The 13,713-nt window shown below is 40.8% G+C and overlaps 1 protein-coding gene and 1 pseudogene across 2 annotated transcripts; both read left to right on the forward strand.

Moving 5' to 3' along the window:
* Window positions 1–618: 618 nt before the first annotated feature.
* UVH3 (5'-3' exonuclease family protein) lies at window positions 619–11,825 on the forward strand. 2 transcript variants are annotated; one of them, XM_087698705.1, is made up of 14 exons: window positions 619–849; window positions 1,702–1,952; window positions 2,329–2,564; window positions 2,833–2,953; window positions 3,065–3,142; window positions 3,234–3,287; window positions 3,370–5,466; window positions 7,445–7,639; window positions 7,741–7,826; window positions 8,008–8,281; window positions 8,594–8,730; window positions 9,154–9,238; window positions 9,321–9,860; window positions 10,360–11,825. In XM_087698705.1, the coding sequence occupies exons 1-14, from the start codon at window positions 762–764 to the stop codon at window positions 10,972–10,974; spliced, it is 4,857 nt and encodes a 1,618-aa protein (XP_087554831.1). In that variant the 5' UTR covers window positions 619–761; the 3' UTR covers window positions 10,975–11,825. The 2 variants fall into 2 exon arrangements, with proteins under 2 accessions (XP_087554831.1, XP_087554832.1); XM_087698706.1 differs by lacking the exon at window positions 619–849 and having other exon boundaries at window positions 1,812–1,952; window positions 2,238–2,564.
* Window positions 11,826–12,303: 478 nt separating this feature from the next.
* LOC148020897 (5S ribosomal RNA) lies at window positions 12,304–12,422 on the forward strand (annotated as a pseudogene).
* Window positions 12,423–13,713: the final 1,291 nt, after the last annotated feature.

The following is a 13,713-nucleotide window of genomic DNA, read 5'->3' on the forward strand; positions in this document are numbered from 1 at the left end:
TATATATATATGTTATGGTTGTGCATATGTACACATGTTATAGTATTGTGTAGGCTAGCATGTGATAGCGAAGCATGCGATTTTTTTACACTCAAAGATAGCAAAGTTATTGTTGTGTGACAGGGAAGCCACACGGCAACTTCGCTTCCCTTGCACCCAGCTTTACAACTGTGAAGCGAGATAGTGTTCCTTTGCGCATGAATTGAGCTTGGCTTCTTATCTTTACTACTAGTTAACGAGAGGTGGGGGGCGAGTGCCACATGGCAGCCCCCCACCTCCCCCACAAGAAAAAAGAGAACGCAGGGGCAGGTGCCACGCGTCCAGCACCCGCCCCCGCCCCCGCCCCCGCCCCCGCCCCCGCCCCCGCCCGCAAAAATCGTGCCCGCCCCAGCGCGAAGCGCCAGGCTGAGTCTAGGTGCGGAGCGCCTAGTACAACCTATGGAAATGCTTTAAAGTCTGTGCTAAATGCTGCTGGGTAGAAATTTATATTTATAATATTGTACTAGTATTGTACCAGGCCAAATATTGTACTAGGCCTAGCGGATTTTGTGATGGTAAGTGTCACATGGCAGGGCAAGAGAGCCTTTAATTAAACTTTGTGGCCATTCTATTGGAATACTAGTAGGATAGGATTTCTATCATACAGCAGCAAGCTAGCACAGAGGCTTTGGTCATACTATCATTCATTCTTTCTTGTTCGATCGATCGATTTGTGGGTCTTCTTCTGCGTTGCATTCTTCTTCTTCTGCTGTTGCGTCCTCATGGGCGTCCATGGTCTCTGGGAGCTTCTTGCTCCCGTGGGTCGCCGTGTCTCCGTGGAAGCCTTGGGAGGCAAAAAGCTCGCAATCGGTAATAATCCACACACACACACACACACACACACACAAAATTTGCGCAGTATTTCTTCAATCTCTGTTTGTTCCTGCGCCAAAACAAAACAGATTTCCTTTCTGTAACGAGTGCATCTAAATGCTATTTTCGCATCTGATTCTGCCTTTCAGAACAGGAGTTTTACCCATTCATTTACGGCAGTCATGCTTAATCATTCAAGCTCTGTTTATCTCGGTGCCAATACGAATAACTAGGAAAAGGCGAATTTCGTTTATTCCTGTTTATTGCTCTGTTTATTTGTGTTTGGTTTGTAATGCCAACAAAAGACAAATTTCATCTGTTAATGCTCTGTTTATTTCTGTGCTGACTTCTTTTCCCATTCCTTTGAAAGAACATTTTTAAACTCCCTAACGAACTGGTATAGAAAAGAGAACATCTTGAATCTTGATCCTTTTTTTTCCTGCACAAGCATCTTAAAGTTTTATGTTAAACAGTTCATGATTACTTCCTACATTATAAACATTTTTGTTGAATAGTTCTCTATTATGTTCCTGCATTTAAATTTTTTTAAATTAAACAGTTCATTATTATGTTCCTGGACTCTAAAGTTGTATATTAAACAGTTCATGATTATGCTCCCATTGCATTCTTTACTGATATGAGATGACATGCCCACCATGCTCTGCAATAGAAAGATACCGATTTTAATATGGGATGATATGCTTATCATGCTCTGCAATAGAAGATGCCTGTTTTTAACATGGGATGTATGCCCACCATGCGCTGCAATAGAAAGACACCCTTTTTGTTCTCTCTCTTTGCAAATTGTGGGTTTTCCCAACTGATCTTGTTTCATGTTGTGATGAGCAGATGCCAGCATTTGGCTTGTCCAGTTCATGAAAGCAATGAGAGATGAGAAAGGGGACATGATAAGGAATGCTCACCTGCTGGGTTTCTTCAGGCGCATATGCAAGCTGCTGTACTTGAGAGCTAAGCCTGTCTTTGTCTTTGATGGTGCCACACCAGCTCTAAAGAGGAGGACTGTCATTGCAAGGCGCAGGCAAAGAGAGCGAGCTCAGGCAAAAATCAGAAAAACGGCTGAAAAGCTTTTACTGAATCATGTAAGCATGTCTGCTGGAAGTTGTTTTCTGAATGAACAGGAGTAGAGAAGCAAGCAAGCTCTAATGCAGAATATACACTAACTCCAATCTAGTTGCTGTTAGGTTGCTTACCACATGCCATCATTACAGATAACATTGATGTAGTTGAGAGCAGTTAATGAACGCTCTTTTTGTGACTGTTGTTGTCTATTGCAATATGTGAAATAATCCTATTTTTTGATCACAATAGCATTTGAAAGCTATCTAGCTGAAAGTTATGCTTGGAAATTGGGTGAAAATTTGCAGACATTTCGGCAGCTTCAGGACAAACAAATTGAGCTTGTACTCTTTTCAAACAAGGGGTTAATTTTCGATTATGCTTGATGGTGCTGGACAGCTGAGAACCAGAAAGCTTGAAGAAATAGCACAAAATATTGGATTATCCCAGCTGGAGAAACGAGATAGACAAAAAAACCTGAAAAGGAAAAGTTTGGATGGAAGTACTGGGGATCTCCGTTTTGATGCACAACAAACTTCAGCTGTGTCTCCTGTAAATTATGGGAACAAAGAAGACACTTCTGTGCAGCAAATCAGGGCTGAAATTAATGAGGCTATCAAAACCACTGAAAGCATGTAAGTTTCCCTGTTCAAAGTTTCTTCAGCTAAATCTGGTTGATCAGCTACTACCTTTTGATTGGAGAAGTGCTAGAACCCAGCTTGTTGGCCAGCATATAAATACATGTCTAGTATCATAGAAATGGTCTTTTGTGAATAGTGAAGTGTGAATAATTAAATAACAAATATAACATTAAAGGGTTGCTGGCTTTATTCTTTAAACATCGGAGTGCAGCAGTATCATTGATATTCAAGGTCAAGTAAAGTGAGATGATTTATATGTCAGGTCTGCAGTTCCCCTGGCATCAGAAGCAGAGGAAGGAGAAGGGCAAGTTGAGACATCAGATCACATTGATGTCATTCCAAGTGATGAAAGTGGTGATGAAGATGATGAGCATATTATACTTGTGAGCTATTTGTTAATCTTGTTGATGTTTATTGCTGTTTCTAATATGTACTATATTTATGTTTCATACTCATTTGAGGGCCAACTGCTTCTCTGGACATTTCTTGTGCAGCCTGCTGCACAAGGGCATGTGGATCCTGCTGTACTTGCATCCTTACCTCCTTCCATGCAGCTTAATCTTCTTGTTCAGGTAATATCTGGGAATTTGTGTTGAGTGAGACCTGGTGGTGGTGCTTCTTTCCCTGGCAATATCTTTAGTGACCTAAAACTTTGTGTTGTAGATGCGAGAGCAGCAGGTGGCAGAAAATAGGAAAAAGTTTCAAAAAGTGGCAAAGGTTCAGTTAATTTACTTCTGATTTCTTTTTTGCTACCAAGGCACATTTGCAAATTGTGATGTTTTTGTTTTGGATTCTACAGAATCCATCAAATTTTTCTCAGTTGCAGATTCAAGCATACTTGAAGACTGTAGCTTTTAGGCGTGATATCAATGAAGTGCAAAAAGCGGCTGCTGGTAAGGGTATTGGTGGGATACCTAGTGCACGGATAGCATCTGAGGCAGATCGGGAATACATTTTTTCAACATCTTATCAGCCAGAACAAATGGCAAGTACACAAAGTACTGAGCTGAAAACAGGCGTTCGACAGGATGATCAACAGAATGAGCCAATAACGGGTGTTAGTCAAAATGATCGAAATAATGAGGTTGATTTATCAGAAAGAAGCTCAAGCAAGACAATGCTGACAACTGAGCAAATTGATCTCACTGGTCTGGGTGAAACTCTGCTAAATCAAGGTGTGCCCATAAGCATTGAGATTGATCAAGGTGATTTGTTATCAGAAGGTATTGATCTACCAAAGTTCTACAGTGACACTGAGTTGGATGCAAATGGTGGTGGTGAGGATGGTGATATAGAATGGGAAGATGAGGCTACTGTTGTCAGTTGCAAAGGCACTGAGGTTAATCAGGAGGATGGACAAGCTGCAGCTGCAACGGATAAAGGAGGTAGTGATGTAGAGTGGGAGGATGAAAGTGAAGCTGTCACTTTGAATGAAGTGAATATTTGTGTGGAGAGTGAGGAGATAATTGGTAGTACAATAAAGGAAATTGAGGAAGCAGAGCTGGAGGAAGCCATACGCCGAAGCTTGGAAGATTTTGGAGCTGTTGGCTCATCGAAATTGTTAATTAGAGAAGCAACAGACAAAAGTGGTGGAGTTCAAGCTGTTTCGGAGAAAACTGCCACTGCTTTGCTTGCAACTAATGCTGATGAAGCCTTCATAGCTCGTGAACGAGATAGGAAGGGCAAAGACATCATTGGTGAGGAAAAAATGCTTGGTTGGTCAACAAGGAGCAGCCAGCAGGCTCTATTGGATAGTACATCTCATATTGAAACCTTTCGTTCTAGCTCAGCCACAATCAGTGGTGAACAAAATCCTGTCAGAGAACAACATGCCCCTACTCAGGAGGGAGAGATCATTCCTGTGTCCGACCAGAGTGTTCAAAGAATGATTGACAATAGTCCAACAGCTGTCTGCTTCCAGGCAAGCAGTGACTGTGAGAAGGCTGATTGTAGTGTCAACCGGGTTAAAAATAAAGCCTTGTTAAACAGCAGCTCTGATACTGGTCCATCCATAGGAAATGTTATAGCTAGGGATAGTAGGGTGTTCAGTGAATTCATGATTACTGTTCGTGATACAAAATCATCCCCTGTTTCCCAACAGCCAAGTAACATGATCAATGGCAGACAGATTACAGGAGATGTGCTAATCAGGCATGGGATTGAGGATGTTGATGTTAGTTTTGAGCAAGTAAACAAAAGTTCAATTTCAGATGGGTCAGCTGATGAACACTACTTTCACCACAAACAATCTTGTCAGAGTTCTTTTACTGTGCAAATGGCACAAGTGGAGGAGGATAAGGTTTTCGGTGATGCAACCATGGGGGAGCAACTCAGTCCTGCTGGTAAGGGTTTGACTAAACAAACCATTACCATTGCACAGGATTTAAGCATGGTGACATGCTCAGGTAATGAGAAAGTATCCCAAGGGGATGCATCTGCTCTGTCTGCAGTAACAGAACAGCATCCTGAAAGATCTGATGAGCCTGCTGCTATTTCTGTAAACCGAGAGGATGCATCTGGTCCGTCTGCAGTAATAGAACAGTATCCTCAAAGGCCTGATGAGCCTACAGCAATTTCTGTAAACCATAGTACTGAGTTTCTTGAGCAGGATAGTTTTCAGGAAGCTTTACTCAAGGAAGCAGAGGAGCTTGATCTTAGGAAAGAAAGGGAGGCTTTTGTAAAGAGAGAAGTAGATTTATTGACAGAGAGGGAGGAGCTTTCACGTCAGCAAGCAGAGCTGCAGGCAGAAATGGAAGCTGAACAAGAGGTCCTGCAAGCCGACCTCCAGGATGAAAGGGATCTGTTGTTCCAAGAGGAGATGGAACTGCGTGCCTCTCAGCGGAAAAATGAGCGAAATGCAGAGTCTGTAACTGGGGAGATGTTCTCTGAATGTCAGGTACCAGATACAACCCCCTTATTTTTACATCTAGCTTTCAATGTCTTTGTACAACTTATGCTTAAATGTTGCTGTTTGGTGCTGATAATTGCTTGAAAGGCAATTTGATCACGAGTTGTGTTGTGGTGAGTATCATTTTTAAAATAGTAAAATAATGTGTCTTTGTAGCCCCAGTATCTTGTGAATAGGGTGTAGTTATTGGCCAAGTCTTTTCACCTTCGGTGGTAACTTTTAAGTTGTAAATCATTATCCTACTTTCTCTGTGTTTGCCTATTATTAACTTACACCACCCACATTATAACCAGCCTTCCTTCTCGGATAGGGTGGTAAATAACTTGATTAATCACTAATTAGAGCAAGTGTAAAATTCACATAAATGCACATTTTATCCCTTTAATCTTGGACATTGGACATCCAATTGGCCCCAAAACCATTGCCCCTTGTAGTATTTCTTTATCTTATATTGCAAATAGAATGAGTACAATTGATATCCTTTGATCACCTCTGCTAATCCAAATGTCTGTTACTGTCAAAATTGAGCAGTAAGCCTCCAAACAAATGTTTTTAGTGACTAGTGGAATTAATTATTAATTTGATTATTGGCTAGTGGAATTAATTATTAATTTGTCTTCCAAGTATCCTTGAGTAGTTATTAGCCTTTAGACTGGCAGTAATTAATTAATTAATGCTTAGTCTCTAATGTTACCACTGATATTAGTGGCCAATAAATTGGTCTAGGCCAAAATCAGACACCAGGCACCACCTAGCACTTGTGAGACATAACTTACTACAACTTTTGCCTTTGGCACCCATTGCATCTTTGGGGTCCTTGGCTCATTGCCATGAAATAACTGCCATGTGCATCACATGTGCTAAACAACCTTGCACATTTGATTAACTTAATGAAATGTTATTGGCAAGATTAAAGCATCCAAAATTTCATATCTCCATGACACACACCACCACCCCCTTAGGCCCAAAAGAAAAACAAGAACAAAAAAATGAAAACAAACAATCACAACAAAAAAAAAGGAAAAGAAAAGAAAGAAACTTACTTCATGAAATGCCAAATGTTCAAGAAATTCTTGTTGTTTAATAAAACAGTGGGTTAATGAAGCTTTTGGGCTGATCGTGCCATCTCTTGTGCTCGCTGCTTTCTTTGTCTCCTTGTTCCCTGGCCAACCTGACCGATCTTCTAATCAGCTGGCTGGCTGAAGATAGCCACTTGTTCTGAGCAATATCTGTGCTCTCATCTTCTAAGTTCTACAAGGTTTGTTCTAGGTCACACCAATTGCAATGTGCTTGAAGATCTGTTGTACACATGCTCTAGTTGACTTGCTTGTTGAAATTTTCGTACATCTTCTTCAGGGGCCCATCTTTGAATGGGCAAATCATTTCAACAAACTCTTTGTTGTCAGTAAAGGTGAGTTCGTCAACCCTGGCAATCATTCTGAGCTGCATAACTCCTATTAGGCCCAGGAAGGGTAACCTCATACATAGTATTCACTCATGGAACCAAAAGAGAGGGCTAAAACATAGTATTCACTCATGGGACCAAAAGAGAGGGCTAAAATTGGCTTCTCCTGTGGCTGCTCAGCTACTCGTAGCTTCCCTTACTGTTATCAAGCTTTATATTTGAGCGGTTTTGTCCTTTGGGTAAAGGTTTCAAGGTTCTAAAAGTGTAGGTACAAATAACAGGAATTGTATGAAGGCCACATACAAGCGTATGTATTTCTGAGTGCAGATAACTCAGTTTTTATCTTTGGTAAACCCTCCAAATGTTAGTTTTGAGCTTAGAACTGGACACTTTTTGATCTGATTGTGCATCATGTGCACATGACGGTTATTGGATTGAAAAATGCCATGGGCTGGTGGTGTTTATGATGCAGTTCCGTTTGAAAGATTATTTTTGGTCTGCATTTTCCAATCCAAGTGTTAAAGAGTTAATGTTATTTTGAAACTTTGTATTTGTATTCAGGAACTGCTTCAAATGTTCGGCTTGCCATATATTATTGCTCCAATGGAAGCAGAGGCTCAATGTGCTTTCATGGATTCTGTTGGCCTGGTTGATGGTGTGGTGACAGATGACTGTGATGTTTTCCTTTTTGGGGGAAGGAATGTTTTCAAAAATATATTTGATGATCGCAAGTATGTTGAGACATACTATATGAAGGTTGTTTGTTTGCATTCTTCCTATGACATTCTTGCCCTGCAATCGACGTAGATGTGTGGATAAGTGAAAAGCTAATAAGTTATTATGAATTTCATTTACAGGACATTGAAACTGAGCTTGGTTTGGATCAAGAGAAATTAATTCACATGGCTTTACTCCTTGGAAGTGATTATACTGAAGGCATCAGGTCTGAGAAACATCCCACCTTTCATTTATGCTAGCTCTCCATCAAGAAGGGCTCAGTAGCTGGTTCTCTTAATTGCTGCTGACTAGATGGAAACAGATATACTTGATCAGTAGCAGTGAAAGGTCTGGATTTTGTGTATATGTGTGCATACTGAGTCTATTTTAAATTTTGTGTTGGGTAGTGGCATTGGCATTGTGAATGCGATTGAGGTGGTGAACGCATTCCCAGGAGAAACTGATCTGCAGAAGCTCAAAGAGTGGCTTGATGCACCTGATCTGACAATACTTCAGAAAGCTGGATCCAAGAAGCAAAGAAAAAAGAAAAGAAATGATGAGAACGGTGGTGAAAATGATGTCTGTTTGGAGAATGGGGTGGCGGAAGTGGAAGGTGCAAATGATCAGAAGCTAGAATCAGCAAATTACAACCACCAACAGCAAGTTTTCATGGACAAGCATGTGAGTCATCAATCTCAGTGCGCTTTAACTTAGACTAGGTGAAATAGGCAAGGTAGGCCGGCATAGATCGGGGTATGAATAATATAGCTTAAATTTTGTAAGGATTGTTTGTCTCTGTTACTAAAAGAAGCCACAATGTTACAGTCTTGCATCTGCATTTCTGCAGTCATTAGATTGCTCTTCAGATTCATTAAGCTTGTGATCTAAAGCTTATCATCTTTGAGCCATAAAGTGCTTGAATGGAACTTTACTGACCTTTTGAGTGACATTCATTGCGAACTAATTTCAAGTAATGTGGTGTTCTTACCTTAGCGTGCAGTGAGTAAGAACTGGAATGCACCGGATTCTTTTCCTAATCCATTGGTTATCAGTGCTTACAAACTACCTCAAGTGGACAGATCTAAAGAATCTTTTTCATGGGGGAGACCAGACTTAGAGGCTCTTCGTGGGTAAGCTTTTCTGGCTACAGATAAGAATAAAAGCTTGATTCTGTGTCATTGCTCTGTAATCTGTTGCTAAACATCCAAGACTAAGAAAAGGTCCAGAATTTTGAGGGGAGTAAAATCCAGTAACATTAACTTGGAAGTTATGACTGTTATTTTGGATTAAAAACTATACATGGGAAAGAAAGAAATTGGGCATTGCCAAATTTGGTATCGAAATGCTTAAATTTGACATGCTCAGAGAATCCTCAAAGTCTTCAATTATTTTGTTTTAGATTGTAATGGCCTTTTTTCTTTCCTGTTTTATATTTGTTGTTTGGGGGCAATCAGGAGGGGCTTTTCTAAATCATCTGGCTGTTGTACTTCAAATCAGTTTGTTTGCTTTGTGAAGCTCATGTATGCACATTCTCAAGCAACATGTTTTTTCAGTCTGTGTTTTGAACGGTTTGGCTGGAACAAAATCAAAGCGGATGAACTTTTACTTCCTGTCCTAAAGGAGTATGACCGGCATGAGGTTAGCATTATATGAGAAGCTTCATCAATTTTCAGTCTTACCCTTACATTCTGGGGATTAACTGTCTGTGCTTTTTGTGCAGACACAATTACGCCTTGAAGCTTTCTACAGTTTTAATGAACGTTTTGCTAAAATTAGAAGCAAGAGGATTCAGAAAGCTGTAACTCGCATCACTGGCCACAGATCTTCAGAGATGATGGATTTTCCTCAAGAGGCTGGTGACTCAACCCTCTCCAGCAAGCCAAGGGAGGCAGAGCCTGGTGAATCTTCTCCATTAAAGAAGCCGAGGAAGAGAGAGCCTCAGAATGCTGATAATTCAGAGTCTAATAGAGGATCTGAACAACTAGATGAGTCATCTGAAATTGCAGCTACTAGGTCAAAAAGAGGGCAAGCAAAGGATGTTGACTCTGAAACTTTGGATACCTTCACAAAAGGGAGAGGGGGAGGAAGAGGAAGAAGCAGAGGGAGAGGCAGAGGTAGAGGCAGAGGAAGAGGAAAAGCTAGAGGTGTAAGTCAAGTCTGCAGACAAGTTTCCTCCACAGATGTCAGTTCTGATGAACAAGAAATACATGTAAGGGAAAGCATGAAGGCAGGTGGTGTTCGTGCTGATCAACTACGGCGGGTGAGGCTTTTGATTCTACGTTCACCTCTTAGAGGGGACTGGTTGCAAACTAACCCAAAAAGCATGCATTTTTGCCTGAGCCAGATGGGGAAGTAGGGAGAACTATTTCCGGGTTTCATGGAACTCCTGGAACTGTGCTTCTGCCTTCCTGGCGAGAACAACACCTCACCTATGGCCATTTTAGCCCCTACGTGTGCATTTTGATCAAGTTTTTTGTGTAAGAAAAAGCATGAGGGGCTGGTTGACCTTTTGTCAAATTATTTATGCACCTTTGCATTTCATGAAGTTATGCTTGTTTCGCTTTTAAGCTAGGGCAACATTTGCATGCATGTTGTGATTCCAACGTCAATGATAATAGCAGTTGTCAACTGTTGTGTGAGAGTTAGAATGGCTATCATCTGAAATGTTGTGTGAGAGTTAGAATGGCTATCATCTGTTGTTCGGGTGGGTGCATCATCGCAACTTAAATTCTAATCTCTGACTTTGCCCATTTATGCAGTCCACTCGTCTTTCTACAAAACCCTCTGTCACGTTTTCAGACTTTGAAGAAGATCAAAGTGACACAAGTTCCCAAGAAGGCAGTAGGGCTGCAAAGTGTACGATCAGGAAGAAGTCTGGTGACTTGACAAGTGGACCAAATCAATATCCTGATGAGAATGTGTGCCAGACATGGAATGAGTCTGATGATGTCAGGGATGGAGACTGTGTCTCAGGCATGAAAGCAGGTGTTTCAACCAATCATTCTTCTGATATACAGGGACAGGATGTGGATCCAGATTACTTGATGATGGGTGGTGGTTTTTGTATCAATGAGGATGGTGAAGAGCAGGTCGACAAAATTATGGGGGTGGTTGACTGTGATGACAACCGATCTACTATGTTGTCAGCAGCAGCACCTGGTGGGAACCTTGACAATGCAGGTTTCAGCAGTCCGAAAGCGTCTGCAGCTTCCACTGGTTTGTCTGAAGGAGCTACTGCTCCTAATCCTGAGAATGCAGGTTTTAGCTGTCCAGGTATATCTACAGCTGGTGGGGGTGTTTCATTCAATGAAGGGGCTGGGTTTGGGCTACGGGCTGTCCCTTCTTTGAGGAGAAAAAAGCAGCGGACAAGTTAAGACGGTGAAGTTGAGATGACCAGGCTCTATTTTTGTCATTTAACATGAGTGGCAGTTGCTGCTTTGGAGAAGTTAGAACCCTTTCTGAAAGGGCATGTACAGATGATTGGGTCCTGTGCTTTGATGAGTGCCCACAAAGAGCATGCGGTTTGGATAAGGATTGCTTTATTTTAAAGGACTTGGATTTGAATTGTGGATAATACAGTCTCTCTCTTGGCACTGAAGGGTACACATTCTGAGGCTCCAAGTTTGAGCTGTGAGATTGGACGGTTTTGTTTATTTATCAGCTGAAATGGTAATCTATTTAGATCCTCCAGCAGCAAATAATATAAAGAACTGCATGTTCCTAGCATATTGTAAATGGTATGACAATGCTCTTCCTGCTTGGATTTTTATGAGTTATCCACATAGGTTATGAGACCTCATTTTCAATTATGGTAAGGAGCCAATGCATGGTGATCCTACCCTGGGAATGTTGAAATTGTGGCAACTCCACGGTCCACCATCCCAAAGCAGGGCATATTGTAACAGTAATGCAGTACTCACAGGCGAAGTACATCATTGTAGCGATGGATTATCTTACCAAAGTGGATATTTTCTAAGGTGTGCCCAATCACTGGGGTGCACCTTGACCTATTGGTTACTCTTGTAGAAAAGAAAGGCCCCTGGCTGTGCTTAACAGCTCCCTCCTTTTGACTTATCCTTCTGCTTGGTCACTGACCCCAGTACAGAGGTTCAGATTCTTCTTGTTGAGAACTTAGGTTAGGGTTGGTTTATATGGGGTTGGATGGATGCTCATTGAATCATGATTCTATCAACTATGTGCGAATGCAATGTGCTTTATTTCGTGAGTGGTTGGTTGGTTGGTGTACGTAGCAAAAGTTCTCACCATTTATGATGCTCTTCAAATCTTGCACCCCACATTTTGAGTTGAACTTAAGTCTCTTGTCCAAGAGATACGTGTTGCAAGATGGACTTCTTTCGTGGATCTGCTCAGGAAGCAGTTTCTATTGTATTTCCAAAGCTTGACACATCAAATTTGTGTACCAATGTTTTTAACCAGAAGTGCAGGTCAGTCTGAATTTGGCCATTGGCACATTCTTATAACTAGATGATCTATGTGCTCCCCATACTTGTTAACACATTCCTATTTAAAAACCCTTTCCATGCCACCATAAAATGTCTAGAAAGATGCATAGTTCTACAAGTATATCCTTGTAAGTTGGTGCATCAATTGTCCAGAGATTTCTTCATGCCATACTTCGCTCTTGAGCTCTCTCATCCTACTTTGTTCGTGTACAAGAGCTCTTTGGAATTCTATTGTATTTGTGGTGTGGTCATACTAGCACAAGTACACCAGATCCCATTAGAATTCGGCAGTTAAGTGTGCTTGGGCCAGAACAGTATTGGGATGGTTGACCTCCTGGGAAGTCTTGGTGCTACACCCTTTTGCATGCTTGTTAATTTAATCAATGGTTGCACTAGTGGAGCATTCATATTATCCATAGTGGAAGGTAAAGAAGAAAGCTTCAATGCAGCAATTTATGTGCTTCACAAAATGTATGTTCATTCATGCCAAGATTTAAAGAAAGGATGTGGTTGTCTCCTTGTTCTCTGAGGCGCTTATTATATTTTGTTCATTGCTGTAAATAGCTCCAAGTTGTATGATATGAGACATCTTGAACTTTGACATATTCCCTACTAATGGAATTGGTAAGAGTAGCCTATAGTAGAATACCACCACAAGTGGTGAATAGGACCATGAGTGGTGAACCTCATGTGGCACCTCCTTTATCCTTCATACTTTGTATAGAAAAGATTTGCCTTTAGTAACTTTTGGAATGCCTATTTAGTGTTATCACATAGCATGTAAATCACCTATTTCTTACAGGCATTTGTGGGTTAAATGAACTTATCTGGAGTCTATTTGTGGGTGGGGGTGTGGTTATGGTGATGGGAAAAGGAGAAGGTATCCACCTTAGAGTTGCTAGGGTCAAGCTCACTTTGGGAGACCTTGGCTACAATTGACAATCTAAGCCAGTCTCTTGTCTTGTTCGGATATTGATTCAATACTAAATGTTTGCATTACATTATTGTACATGTACCTAAAGTTGTGTTGTTATCTACTACTGATATAAATGAAATTTGATGTGCTTAGTGATTGGATGAGGCATGCGATATTTTGTGGTGAAGTGATACCTCTAGTAATATTTTGTAGTACAATTTTAGATTGGTGAGATCGATATACCCAAAAAAAGGGAAGCTCACTAATCATTGTTTTTTTGGGTAGGAGTCAAATTTCAAGTTGGATACTAAGTGTTGCTAAAGTTAGTTGTGCTAATTTACAAACCATCACACAATAATTCTTTTGCAATTGTTAACCTAAGTAAGTAATGTACCTACATAGATGTCTTTTTTGAGGTCTCAAGGAGCCATCTTGCCATTTATGTTATTGAAGGCTAAATCATGGTAGAATTATCCAAGTTCTTTCTAAAAGACCTTGTTTCTATGTGATGTAAAGTTATTCTATGCATCTTAGATAGACCTAGGAGAGCATTATCATAGAAGAACAAGATTTGATGAACTATTGGAAGGGATTTTGACAGGACCTACATCAAGTTACCTCACAATAGTGAAGACTCCAAAGCTTACGAGTGTGATCTACAATTGAATGATTCCTAGTATGGGATGTTGTGTAAGCCTACATGTCCACTCAATGTCAAAGCCCCACATTATCCT

Source organism: Lygodium microphyllum, chromosome 18, assembly GCF_053477565.2.
Source record: "Lygodium microphyllum isolate KBCC chromosome 18, Lygodium_microphyllum_v1.1.10, whole genome shotgun sequence".
NCBI lineage: Eukaryota > Viridiplantae > Streptophyta > Polypodiopsida > Schizaeales > Lygodiaceae > Lygodium > Lygodium microphyllum.